Source organism: Lithobates pipiens, unplaced genomic scaffold (genome assembly GCF_037356315.1).
Source record: "Lithobates pipiens isolate NorthernLeopardFrog02 unplaced genomic scaffold, aLitPip1_a1.2 Scaffold_19, whole genome shotgun sequence".
NCBI lineage: Eukaryota > Metazoa > Chordata > Amphibia > Anura > Ranidae > Lithobates > Lithobates pipiens.
In genome coordinates, this window is record NW_027507764.1 from 82,223,170 (window position 1) to 82,236,895 (window position 13,726).

Here is a 13,726-nt window from a genome sequence, read left to right on the forward strand (position 1 = left end):
GATTTTACCCCCTTCCTGACCAGAGCACTTTTTGCGTTTCGGCACTGCGCCGCTTTAACTGACAATTGCGCAGTCGTACAACGTTAAACCCAAACAAAATTTACGTCCTTTTTTTCCCACATATAGAGCTTTCTTTTGGTGGTATTTGATCATCTCTGCGTTTTTTTTTTTTGCGCTATAAACAAAAAAAAGCGTAAATTTTGAAAAAAACACAATATTTTTTACTTTTTTGCTATAATAAATATAGCCCAAAGATATATAAAAAAATATATTTTTCCTCAGTTTAGGCCGATATGTATTCTTCTACATATTTTTTGCTAAAAAAATCGCAATACGTGTATATTGATTGGTTTGCGTTAAAGTTATAGCGTTTACAAAATAGGGGATATTTTTATGGCATTTTTATTATAATTTTTTTTTTTTACTAGTAATTTTTATCGGGACTGCGACATTATGGCTGACAGATCGGACACTTTTGACATATTTTTGGGACCATTGGCATTAATACAGCAATCAGTGCTATAAAATTGCATTGATTACTGTAAACATGTCACTGGCAGGGAAGGGGTTAACATTAGGGGGCGATCAAAGGGTTAATTGTGTTCCCTAGTGTGTGTTCTAACTGAAGGGGGGAGGGGACTGTGTAGGGGAGATGACAGATCGCTGTTCATACTCTGTATGAACAGACGATCTGTCTCTTCTCCCCTCAGAGAACCTGGGAACTGTGTGTTTAAAGTTTAAACACACAGATCCCAGTTCTCCGTGTGTCAGCAGCGATCGCGAGAGCATGGCGGGCAGTCACACTGGCTCTGGGGCAAGCAGTAGGCGCACGTGTGCCCCTAGTAGCCACAGGGAGAAGCAACGTATCATAACATAGTTTCGCCCAGCGGTGCCATTCTGCCGCAGTAAAACTGCGGTAGTTGGTCAGCAAGTGGTTAAGCTACTTTAGCAGCCCTTGAGCCCCTGTGAAATGACTAAGTCCAGCCATACACGGTTTGAATCTTGGCCCAGTTCAGCAGGAACCAGCCGAAATTCGAACCCTTAACGGGCAGGCTGAATGTACCAAGTTGAGCTATTACTGTTTTCTCCCAGTGGGGACAGCATACATGGATCGGAATTTGACCCAGATTTAACCATGCTGACCCAGATTAATTTTGATCGATCTGTGTCCAGTTTAAGCCTATGTTGTATTAATGTGATTGGAAGGAAGCATTTCCACTCCTGTCTCCTGTCTGCAACATTGTTACTCTGTAACAAGGGATACATGGGTTTGATTCACAGAGGGTTCAGCAAATACTGAAAAATTCACAATTCACCAAACCCAAACTTTGCGGCTTTTGGAATTTGAAAGGGGGGGGGGGGTGCTGATATCATGAAAATCTAGTGTAGTAGAAATGGTCAGCAATGTAATATCTATGGCCAAAAGTATAGCTTATGCTATCAAATACCACTGATCTTTTAGAGACGCTGTGGTACAATGATTGCACTGCGGTCAGGGCCAGTCACTCGCATTTGATCACTACATGAGAGATCACATGCGAGTGGCCACGATTAGCTGCGGGAGCCATTAGCCACCCATTGCTTTCAATGGGACTGCCTTCTGCAGCTAGGGTTCCCACATCTAATTTGATGCAGGGTGCATTTGCAGGTGTAATTGCACCCTTAAACAATCTGTTGACTTTTTTTTCCTCACTCTATTACACACATTCTTTGAATATTTGTTGTAGGTGTAAATTAAAGCCTAAAATCCTTATTTGTGTACACCAGCATTTACCTTCTTCACCAGAATCTCTCTAAAAAAAAACATAACTCCTGTGGATAATGTAAGCAGCATGGCTAAATAATTTTATCTTTTTGCATTTTTTTTTCCATAAACATGCCCCTAAGAACATTATAAATCCATTGTCAGGTAATACAGTCTCTTTATATATCAGCTGTTTACTTGTTTGGTTTGAGTTTGCCCTTTAATTATTTCCAAGTCTCCTTGTGTGGCGTGGGTGTTTCTGGGTGATCAGCGCCTTCTGATCAGACAGCGTGCTGTGGCATTGGTTTTTATTAAACCCTTCTCGGTTCTTTCAGTAGAACGCCTCTTGTCTGACCTCAGCACCATGTAATATTTAATGAGCCGCTCTAATCTCCTCCGCAAGTTTCCACTGGTTGGTGCTAAAGAATTTCTCTGTATTTGAAGGTCTGGTGCAGCCAAATAATCTGCTTCATTTCAATTCATCTTGAAATCCCCACTGGGAGAATCCAGGGTTGAAGGTCAAGTTGTACATTGAGATGTTCAGCACACTTCATAGCCTGTTCACAGATATGAATGAAAAAGTTTGAAGATTACGTTTAAACTCAAATAAAGTAAAAAAAAAATGTCTAGACCAAACTGGTTTTTAGGCAATGACCATGTGAATTAATAAATCAAACAATATTTTGTTAATGAAATTCCTCTTAATGATCCTTAAAGTGAACCTTTACTTTGTCAATGCAACTACACATCCATTTTAATACCAGCCCCACCAGCTGGAGATACTTGCCTTCCCTTTGCTCCTTTGCCAACCTATTTGGCAATGGGAGAAAGGAAGACTAATGCCGCGTACACACGATCAAACAATCGGGTGGAAAAGTCCGGCAAACTCAAGTCCGCCGGACAATCCCCCCGTGTGTAGCCTCCGGCGTACTTTTTTTACCCGAAAGTACGACGGACTTAGAAAGTAGTTTTGCACTCCAATCTTCCCGCCGGACTTGCATTTCGGCGGACAATCCGGCCGTGCGTATGCCAGTCTGCCGCACTTTCGAAATGAACGGACTTTTCCCGCCCGGAGAAAAGTCCGCTCATTTTGAGCACGTCTCTAGGTAGGCGGGGCCCACAAAGGATGCGTCGCTAGCCCAGCCACCTGGTATGGACTTAAAGGGGAACCCCAACGCCCAAAAAAAATCGGCGTGGGGGTCCCCCCCAGGTCCACATCAGACCCTTGTCCGAGCACGCTATCCGGCCGGCCAGGAAAGGGGGGGTGAGCGAGCGGCCCCCCTCCTGAGCCGTACCAGGCCGCGTGCCCTCAACATGGGGGGTGCCTTGGGAAAGGGGGGGCCACGTGCCCCCCCACCCCAAAGCACCTTGTCCCCATGTTGATGAGGACAAGGGCCTCTTCCCGACAACCCCGGCCGTTTGGCTGTCGGGGTCTGCGGGCGGGGGGCTTATCGGAATCCGGGAGCCCCCTTTAATAAGGGGGCCCCCGGATACCGGCCCCCCACCCTATGTGAATGAGTATGGGGTACAATGTACCCCTACCCATTCACCTGTAAAATAAAGTAAAAAAAAACACAACACACAAGATAAAATAGTTTATTGCAGAGCTCCGGGGGTCTTCCGTCTTCGGGGGTCTTCTTGCCGGACTCCTCCGCTATCTTCTTCTAGCTCACAGTCCTCTGGGACTGTGACACCATAATGGGCGGGGACATCATCCGGTGATGTCCCTGTATAAGTCGCCGCGCGTCGCGTCGGAGCCATTGTGAGCGGAGGATGCGACGAGGCAACATCTGAACAGAAGAACAGAAGGCGGCGACGACAGCGGCGACAGAAGACCGGGCCACCAGAAGCAGAAGAACTGAAGAGGGGGACAAGACCCCCGAAGTCGGAAGAAGAGGGCGGAGGAGGATTCCGATAAGCCCCCCGCCCGCAGACCCCGACAACCAACGGCCAGGGTTGTCGGGAAGAGGCCCTTGTCCTCATCAACATGGGGACAAGGTGCCTTGGGGTGGGGGGGTGCGCGCGGCCCCCCTTCCCCAAGGCACCCCCATGTTGAGGGCACGCGGCCTGGTACGGCTCAGGAGGGGGGCGCTCGCTCATCTCCCCTCTTTCCTGACCGGCCGGGTAGCGTGCTCGGACAAGGGTCTAATGTGGACCTGGGGGGGGGACCCCCATGCGGATTTTTTTCAGCGTTGGGGTTCCCCTTTAAGTCCATACCAGGTGGCGGGGCCAGCGACGTCTTCTAGTACGGCGGACTTAGTACGCTGTATTAGTCCGCTGAAAAAGTGCCATGTGTGGGCAAGTAGCCCGTTCGGAAAGTCCAGTGGACAGTCCGGCGGGAAGTCCGCCGGATAGTCGGCTACGTATGTACGCGGCATTAGACAGGCCATAGATTATTCAATTTTCTTTTCTGTAGCCACGGGTTGCAGGAAAGAAAATTGCTTATTTTCCCCATCAACACAGTGTTGATGAGGAAATCCCTCCCATGGAGTTATTATGTTCTCCTGAAAGGGGGGCGCTTGGGGCCCTCCCTGCCGGGAGAACACAATGACTATTGCAAGTGGGTATAGCTGCTGGCAATAATTGCATGCTAGAAATCTGGCATGCTGGTTGTGCCCAAGTCAATTGATGGATCAATTTTGGTACAATTAGCCTGCCCATAGATGGTTGGAATCTTGGTTGGACCCTACTGAACCGGCCAAGTTTTGAGCCATCTTAAAGAGGGATTTCACTGGAAAAAAATTATTAAAAGCCAGCAGCTACAAATACTGCAGCTGCTGACTTTTAATAAATGGACACTCACCTGTCCCAGGATCCAGCGATGTCGGCAGCTGAGGCCGATCGATCACTCGGCTCTCAGTTGCTGCCGCCGCCATTCTAGGTGAGGGAATCAGGAAGTGAAGCGTTGCGGCTTCACTTCCCGGTTCCCTACTGCGCATGCGCGAGTCATGCAGCGCAATAGGAATGGTCCGCGCTGTCTCTGGGACCCGTGTGTGTCCCAGCAGACAGCACGCCAGGACAGGTATGTGCACCCCCCTGAAAGGTGCCAACTGTGACACCAGAGGGGGGTGGGTTCCGATGAGCGGAAGTTCCACTTTAGGGTGGAACCCCGCTTTAAGGCTTAAGGCTTGCCATAGTTGGCTAGCTTTCTTCAGTCAGCCAAACTATGTTTGTATTCCCCCACCCCAGCAAGTGAGGTGGTGGAGGACAAATCCCTGCTATGATATTGTATGCCAACAGTGATACTCCTGCGCTGTCAAAATACACTGATAATTAGCTGCAGTCACTGATTGAGAAAATTTTTCCAACAAGCCCCTTCGACAGAAGTTGACGTTAGATCAACTTCTATTGAGCAGGAACAGCCACACATGGATTGTCATTTGGCCAGTCTCTGCTCAATCAACCAAATTTTGATTATAGAAGTCTCTCTCCCCGTGCCTATGTGACAGTGTTGGGTGTCTAAACGGCCAGTTGCTGGGGACTGTTTCATACATATGGAAGGGCAGTTAGTCACATGCTCACCCCATACCTGGAAGTATTGGGTATTTTTCTTTGTTCCTGGTGGCCAAATGGGGCAACAGGGGAGTGAAAGAAAGATGTACCAGTGCTGCTACTAATGCTGCCCAGCTCTGCCCTATTGTTGTGTACAGATGACTCACCTGCAGACCTGTGTTTACATGTAAATATTGGCATTCATATGTAAATAGAAGTGACATGCAAATGTAATTAGCTGAGGCCAACTGCATTGATATGTAAATAAAGGCAGCATCCATAGGTATATCATGCCCCCCTGCAGAGAGGAGAAGATGTACTGTAACCTATAGCAACCAGTGAGCAGTATTACTGTACAGCAATCTCTAGCAGCCAATCAACAAGTAGAAATGTGCTGTAACCTCTAGCAACCAGTCAGTGAGCAGTAATGATATGCTGTAACCTCTGGCAACCAATCACAATCGCTGCCTGATCTGATACAGTAAACTGATTTTAAGTCTAGCTGCTATTTATTGTATGTCTCAGAGAAGATGGAGAGCGAAATTGCATGGGGGAGGGGGGCCCTAAGAAAAATTTTGCCCAGGGTCCAATCAATATTAAAGACAGCCCTGACTGCCAGTATGATGCACTTGTTGCTGTTGCCCTGCAACGATAGCTAAACTGAAGATAAACATAAAAGACACATAGCTTTGCAGAGGAGGGTTCAGATTGAGAAAGGGAGGTCCTGAATTAGAAGCCTTCAGGGTTCTAGCTTATTCCCCAGTGCCACCAGTTTAACCTTCCAGAACTTGCTTACAGAGGGGGTGAGGAAAGGAAGATGTCCAGCCATCAGGATGCAACCAAAGAAATGGGACCATAGCAGCAATTTTTCCATGCAGCCACCCATCATTTGGGTATTTGCCTGTTTGCTGTATTTTTACATTCATTTTACGCTGCAGCCACCACAACTTCCAGTCAGATCATGGCCAAAACCACATTGATGACTGGGATTCAATAAAGGTGTAGAAATGTAATTTAATGCAGATGGCTACCTCTCCCAGGCTGAAACCTTTAGCCATTCTGATTATCGTTAGAGGTGCTTAATTTTACTTATTCCAGTCTTCATGGGCCTACTAGAGGTATAAACGGCAGATTACAGTGTGGAAAAGCAGATGTGAAGGAATGAGAAGTGCTTCTTTATTCTATACAGTATGAGATACGTGAGCACAGTTGGCATATAAATGGAACGGCAGTAATAGTTGGGTCTTCTGTCCACTTACATTGTAATAAATCACATGCCCATGCTTCTTTCATCAAGTGAGAAAAATGAAAAAAACTAAAGGACCATATAAAGTGTTATTAAACCCAGGACACTGCATGCACTATATCTGATCTCCCGCAGTGCACAGAACATGGAAAATGCAATCATTTTAGTAATTAGAAACTGCTAAATACCTTTTCTCATCAGCATTATATAGTGGTCTTGTGACTTCTATCAGTGTCTGGTTAAAGCTTGTAGGAGAAGTTTTCATTCTGCTATGACTGTCCCATGAGGCTGCAGGATCCCTGACTCTTCACCTAGACAGTGCTGATTTTGCTCTGTGCTGATCACATGCACTCTCCCAGGAAAAAAAAACTCTCTAGAAATACACACCAAACTGAGCATGTGCAGCTTGCCCCCAAGGCTCTGTACTATGAGCAGATAGATTGGGGACTGTGGAAGAAGGGGAGGATCAGGAAAGACAGGACCAAACAGCCTTATAACACAGATGATTTGCAGAGGATTAACCCCTTAGATCCACAGTGAGTATAACAAGCATGCTTTACTGCATAAACAGACTGATCTTGCATTCTGGATGGGGGGGGGAGGGGCGAGCTACCAATAACTTGCTGATGACTGGAATTCAGTTTTAATGGGCATTGGATATAAAGCACTGATTCACTTTAAGGCTGGGACCACACTTATGCAAATTGGATGTGGGGTTTTCCCTGTATCCAATTCGCATGACAGGAGAGTGTGACCAGCTCTTAATGGAGAGCCGTGGTCCACATTTGGAAAGGGTCCTGTGCGTCTTTAGCTCCGAATCAGGTGCGAATTCAGGCCAAAATTCAGACCTGATTCGCATCTGAATCGGTACCCCCTGCTGTGAGCCACGGCCGCAGTAAGTGTGAACCCACCCTAAAGCAAATCAGTATTGAGGAAAATATGCAGGCTGCCATTACTGACCTCTACTTGCCTGCCATTGTACTGAATTGGCTGACCCTGGTTTCAGTATTTACTACGCTACTTACCTGGAATGAGCATAACTCCCAACTGTGCCTGATTTCGAGGGACTGTCCCTGATTTGGAACAAAAGTCCTCTCTCCCATTCTGTCCCTCCTTCGTCTTAATCTGTCCCTCATTTTGGTCTGATCTATATAGTTTTATAGAAAATTGACTATTTTTCAAATGGTGCTATAACTTTCATCCAGTTTTTAAAACTGCTGCATTTTTAAATTTCAAATGCCAATATAAAGGAATAGTAGTTTTATAAAAAAGCACCTGCGAGTTCAACTAATCTTTTTTTGTTTAAATCTCCTTTAAGGGGGCGTGACAAGGGGTGTGTCCTATGCCGGCATACTTTTGCTAATAGGTATCCCTCATTCCAATCTAAAAAAGTTGGGAGATATGAATAAGCATGCAGTTTGGCTCTGGGTCAGAAACTCAGAAAGCTTTGAGGCCGCTGGCCATACCCAGCTTGAATTTTGGCCACAATTGCTACTGAATTGCCCAAAATTCATGCATCAGCAGTAGCAGTGTTGGCATATAATAGGATGCAGTCACTGTTTGGTAATAATTTCCCATCCAGCTTAGCCGATTTTTTTAATCTGACTTTTGTTGAGCCAGATGGAAAATTATTGGCGAACAGTGACTACATCCTATTATGAAGTGTATAGTTATTCCTGCACTACCATATAAGGAGGGTGATGGAACTGCTGCAGGCACCGAATAAGGGTCAAACCCTACCCAGAGTAAATAGAATCAAAGAAAGGTGGTGCTGTGCTGTTCCCAAAAAAAAAAAAACATCCTATTATGCCGCGTACACACGACCGGTTTTTCCGTCAGAATAAACTCTGACGGTTTTTTTGACGAAGTTCTCACGGAGTTCCTCTGAAACTGACTTGCGTACACACGATCACACAAAAGCCCGATCGTTTAGAACGCAGTGACGTACAACACGTACAACGGGACTAAAAAAGGAAGTTCAATAGCCAGTAGCCAATAGCTGCCCTTGTGTCGTTTTTTGGTCCATCAGAATAGCATACAGACGAACGGTTTTCCCGAAAGGAATTGATTCCGTCGGAAAGATTTAAAACATGTTCTAGGTCCGTCAGAATTTTCGAAAGAAAAACTCAGATGAAGCCCACAAATGGTCAGAATATCCAATGGAATGATTCCGTCTGACCTTTTCTGCCGGAAAGTCCGACCGCGTGTACGCGGCATTAGATGCCGACACTGCTGTTGTCTAAGTACAATAGCAGATAGTGGAGTTTCCTCCATCCACACTGTTTATTGTATATGGCAAAATCAATTGATTTGAAACCTTTATGGCTAGCTTTAGGCAACTAGCATTTTTAGAAGGAGAAGTCAGTAGTGACAGCTTAGGTTTCTCTCAGGTTTTCTATTTCCAACTAATAAACTAGGAAGGACGGTATTTTTTCTGTTCAAAAATCTGGAAACTCCATTTTCAAAAGGACCAAAACAAGACCAACCCAGAATATTTCTTTTTTTTTTTTTCCTCCTTGAACACAATCCCTTTGGTGAAGCTCAGCCCACTAAAACTCCGCTCCTGCACCTGGAGCAATGGAATTCACTCCTCATTTAGAAGGCGTCCTAATTCACTGGCTCCAATCTTAGAAGGAATGCCTTTCCTGGAGGCGTCTGAATCAGACCTAGTCTTTTTTCATCTCTTTGTTCCTCCTCGAAACTGATTAAATTTTCTTTTTTTTTTTTTTTTTTACTCTGAAAAGCCGTTCGGTTTGCTTTTTTTTTTTCTGCAGGAGTTGACATTAGCCTTCTTTTTTGTTGTTGCCGTCAGTCTGTAAGATGTCTGGGAGCTGTAATGCAAGAAGGAGCTAGAGACTGCAGACAAAGCTCAGCGTAAGTTTGCTTTCAGCAGGTCAGCCACCGCCGCCTCTAGACTCCTGATCTAATTCATATTATTTAAAGAAAGTACGTGGCTTGCCGAACAAAGGCGTGCTTGTGTTGCGTCCGCCGCGCATTGCTCAGATCGGCAGCGAGGTACCTCCTGTGTTTGCTTTCCTTTGCCAGGGAGGCATTTAAATATTAACCAAAGCCGAGTGCGTGTATAGTTAAATGCTTTTGCTTAGACTTCCCTTCCTGCGTTTACTCTGATTCAAATTACAGGCTGCAGAGTCCAGCTCCACCTGATTCCACTGGGTGTGGAGCTGTTTGGACAGGCTGGAAGTTCTCCGGAGGGACAGAGGGCTGGAAAATTTCAGGGGTTTCTTGACTTTTCTCTGATCAGCGATGGTAGACGCTTCGTCCTCCTTGTCCTTGACCTGAGAAAAAAAAAAAAAAAAGTGACGTTTGACGTTGTAATGATATGGTGAAAATGTGAAAAGGGACATTTTTTGCGTCTCCAGCTGTTACACCTATTCATGATTTTGCTTTCAGGAATATTCAAGACAGATCTTTCCTCAAAGTTTACAACAAAGATCCGGCTCAAGCATTCAACCACACGCCCCGGGCGGTCAATGGAGACGTAAGAGTGAGTACCTGATTTTTATTGTCATTTATTTCTGAACAGACACAACTGAGAATGAGCTACTAAAACTATATTATTCATTTACTGTGTAGCTTTGCAGTGCTGCCCATGACTGTGCTAGCTGCCGTGTTAGCCCAAAGGTGGTGGTTGCTAGTTTTCTTTTATGGGATCGCTAGACAGGAAGTTGGCTGTGCACTGGAGAACTACGTTCCCGACTATATCACCTTCATTTCGCAATATACTGTGATCACCACCTGAAGCTTTGACATTATCTTCAGATAGTAAATACTTCCAGTCCGAGCCAATTCTGATATTCCTCTCCTACATGTAAAAACATAATTTTTTTTGCTAAAAATCTTAGAGCCCCCCCAAACATTATATATATTTTAAATTGAGACCCTAAGGAATAAAGTGGTGGATGTTGCATATTTTTATGTCACACGATATTTAAAGTGTTAACAAAGTCAATAAAAAAAAAAAAAATCAAAATAACAAACATGTTATACTCGCCTACTCTGTGCAGTGGTAGTGCACAGAACCACCCTGATCTTGCTCTTCTTGGGTCCCCCACCAGAAAGCCGCTTGCTATGGAGGCACAGAGGGCAAAAACACTGTGCGCTCTGCAAGTGCAGTTGCTCCAGAGCTTAGTAAATGAGCAAACGCTCTGCTGACTTCCATCATCCAATCACGTGCAAGCAAAAATGCATTTTCTTTAAATTTTCCTTGCATGTGATTGGGCACTCTTTGCAAAGGTAAGCCTTACCTTATTTAATAAGTTCTGGAGCAACTGCACTTGCAGAGGGCAACTTTGCAAAGTGCATAGTCTATTTGCTTTTAGTAAATCAACCCCACAGTGGCTGCATGCTCCGAGCTGTGTGTCTAAACTCTATAGAGTGGCGCTCCATAGACTTACACAGTGGGACTTAGCTCCGCCTCCCACTTCCTCCTCACTGCATTTGATTGACAGCAGGAGGAGCCAATGGCTTCTGCTGCTGTTCCAGTGCTGGGTGAAGAGGAAGAGAGGGGAGAGTAGGTGCAGCCATGCACAGAGCTGGATTTATTCTCCCATCTCTTCCCCTTCACATAGGGACAGGTGGGGCAGAGATATTGAAAATGTTTTGTTTCCCTTAATGCAAGAAATGCATTAATGTAAAAAACATTTTTAGCTTTAATATCAATTTAAGCAGCAGTTTTTCCAAATGCACATTTTTTGTTAAAAATACACTTCAATTATTTTAATGCACAAAACACAATATAATACCCAATTATTTGGTAAAATATAAAAGATGATGTTAAGGCGAGTTGATAGATACCAAACATGCCACACTTTAAAATCACATCTTCCATTTACGTAGTATGTAGTGCGATCGTTGTTTACATATGCGTAAGGGACCTGCATTTGCATGTGATCATGGGAATTGGGGTGCTTTACATTTTTTTTACTTTATTTTTTATTTTATTTTTTATTACACTGTATTGTTAGGTTTGTTTGTTTTTTAAATACTTTTTTATTGCTATTATAAGGGATGAACAACATCCCTTGTGATAGTATGGGCCATGACAGATCCGCTATATGGAGAGATCTGGGGTCTGTTAGACCCCAGATCTCTCCTCTGGCCTCCAAAGCATCTGATCAAACCAAGATCCCTTTGATCAGATGCTTGCTCAAGCCGGTAATGGCTTGTTTACCTGAGACCGAAAGCATAAGTGGCAAAATCCTCGTCACTTCGGTTTTTGAAATCACACAATTGGAGGAACAACATCAGTTTCTGTCTCTGTGTTCCAGGAATATGGATGTTGCTGGTTACATCCTTGCCAGGCTCTCTGATCACACAGGAGAGCCCGGTAAAGGTGGTGGCGGGAAGGTGGTGGGACTCCCCTTCATTGCCAGGAAAAGTACTTCAGGGGTTTCTTAGCCAGTAGGATTACTTTTACAGTAAAGGGAATTGTCAGCTGAAGAAAATGCTATCTTGATACCAGTACGTCGCTGGATGGGAAGCAGTTAGGCTGCTTTCACCCCTGAGTGTATTCTTTTCAGGCAGAAAGTCGCAAATTTTTAGCATGATTTTACCATTATTTTTGCTGCGTTTTTTGCTGCGATTTTGTACAGGTCAAAAGGTCACCAATATAAAAGGCAAAAAAATGTCTGTAATCTGCCTAAAAAGAAGCTTGTGTCGTTTTTTGAGCTTCAGGCATTTTGCTTCAGGTGACAAAACGCTCAGATGTGAACAAGTGCCATTGAAATGAATGGGATTTTGCTTGTTGGGCGTTTTTCAGGCATTTTTTTCTGGTATTTTACGAGCGGAAAGCGCTCAGGTGTGAATGCAATCTAAGGGTGGCTGTAATGTTAGAATAAACAATGTAAAAAAGTGCCCCCTCGTGAAAAGTCCATTAAACCTGATCTCCATGCAGATATAAAATACACAAATTAGTGCAGCACTGCATTTATTAATAAATCATTATTTTAATTTTTTTAAATAAAACTACCTGAATTTGATCTGTATCAGCCTCTGTAAAGCAGAGCCCAGACTGGTGGAGGGAGAAGCAGCACAAGAAGCCAATCAGTTGTTCTACAGTGCTCATATGCTAACAAGGAATTTGCTGATAGGAGGAGGAGGTAGAGAAGTTAGCTGCTACTCCTTTCATTGTTCAGTCCTGGAATAAGGGAAGGAAAAGACCTGTGTGTGTGTTACTTATCTGAAGCAGAGAAAATTCAGGTCTTTATCCCGCCAGACATGGCTGTGCGGCAAATCTTTGGCAGGTGAAACGGCTTTAAAAATTGTGTTTCTTGACATTTGTCTGTAATTTAGTTTAAATATTTACCTCTCCCACACTGCAATATATTAAAGAAATGCTGATACTTGAATCCATGACTTTCAGTATTGATAGATATCTGGTCCCCCCCTCCCATGTTCCTTGGTTACTCCAACTGGCACCTATGTCACTTCAGCACATAACCATGATGTAGTGGGTGGGGGAGCAAACTATTGATCACTTCCAGGAGTGTTGTATTCTGCCATAAAGGATATGTTCACCTTTTCACAAAAAAAGTTGACCTAACGTCAAATATCCCGTCCCCTCTGGAATATGTTGGGCATGGTAGCTGTAATGACCTGTATTGCTGGTGTAGCAGTCCTTACACTGCAGTGCGCAGCCTTGGCACGACTATCCATCATAATGCTCTCCTTGTCTCATTGGTGAGTGCTTCTTTCTTCTGAAACTCCTTACTGCCTGGTTTTACCGCCCCTCCGGCCTCATGTGTGAACGAAGCCTTATAAGGATAGACTGTACCTTGCCGGTTTCAGCAACTGAAGCTCTTTATCTACTTTCAGCTTCTATTTCAGTAATAAGTCTTCCGCTCCCTATTCTCAATGTCATGCAGCTTTTCTATTTTAGGTGTCGTTGTCCCTTTAAGAGCAGCTGTAAAAATAAAAGTTCAGATCATTCCACCTGTTGGGTATGTGTGTGCACCTCCCCGCCCTCCCTATGAATAACCTGTTCACTGTGATCACTCTGCTGATTCATACAGCCCTCATGCCGGGGAGAATGTAAACAGGCTGAGCAGACGGCTACCAGCGTCAGAACACTTGTGTATTGGCAATGTGCAGTGATTTGTTAATGAGTCAGGTAATGACATGGTGCAAAGAGCACTGGAGTGTTGTACCTCATAGAAAACCATCACCGAGGAGCACTTAACTGAGGACGGACTAATTCCTGCTGATTCCTAACCGGCTGCCATTTA

At 44.5% G+C, this 13,726-nt stretch overlaps 1 protein-coding gene and 1 long non-coding RNA gene across 13 annotated transcripts in view; one reads left to right on the top strand and one right to left on the bottom strand.

Moving 5' to 3' along the window:
* KIAA1217 (KIAA1217 ortholog) overlaps positions 1-13,726 on the top strand; it is a 954,123-nt gene that overhangs the window by 772,537 nt on the left and 167,860 nt on the right. For 11 of the 12 annotated variants that reach the window (XM_077490971.1, XM_077490980.1, XM_077490973.1 and 8 more), the window contains one exon: positions 9,894-9,987. In XM_077490971.1, coding sequence (XP_077347097.1) covers positions 9,894-9,987 — 94 coding nt within the window. Of the gene's footprint in view, positions 1-9,213; positions 9,357-9,893; positions 9,988-13,726 lie in introns of those variants that run through there. The other variant, XM_077490977.1, reaches the window with a different exon arrangement.
* Positions 1,820-9,201, bottom strand: LOC143996122 (uncharacterized). Its single transcript, XR_013277509.1, has 2 exons — positions 8,969-9,201; positions 1,820-2,301 (listed from the first exon to the last, which is right to left on the bottom strand). It is a non-coding gene; the product is annotated as an uncharacterized LOC143996122 (long non-coding RNA).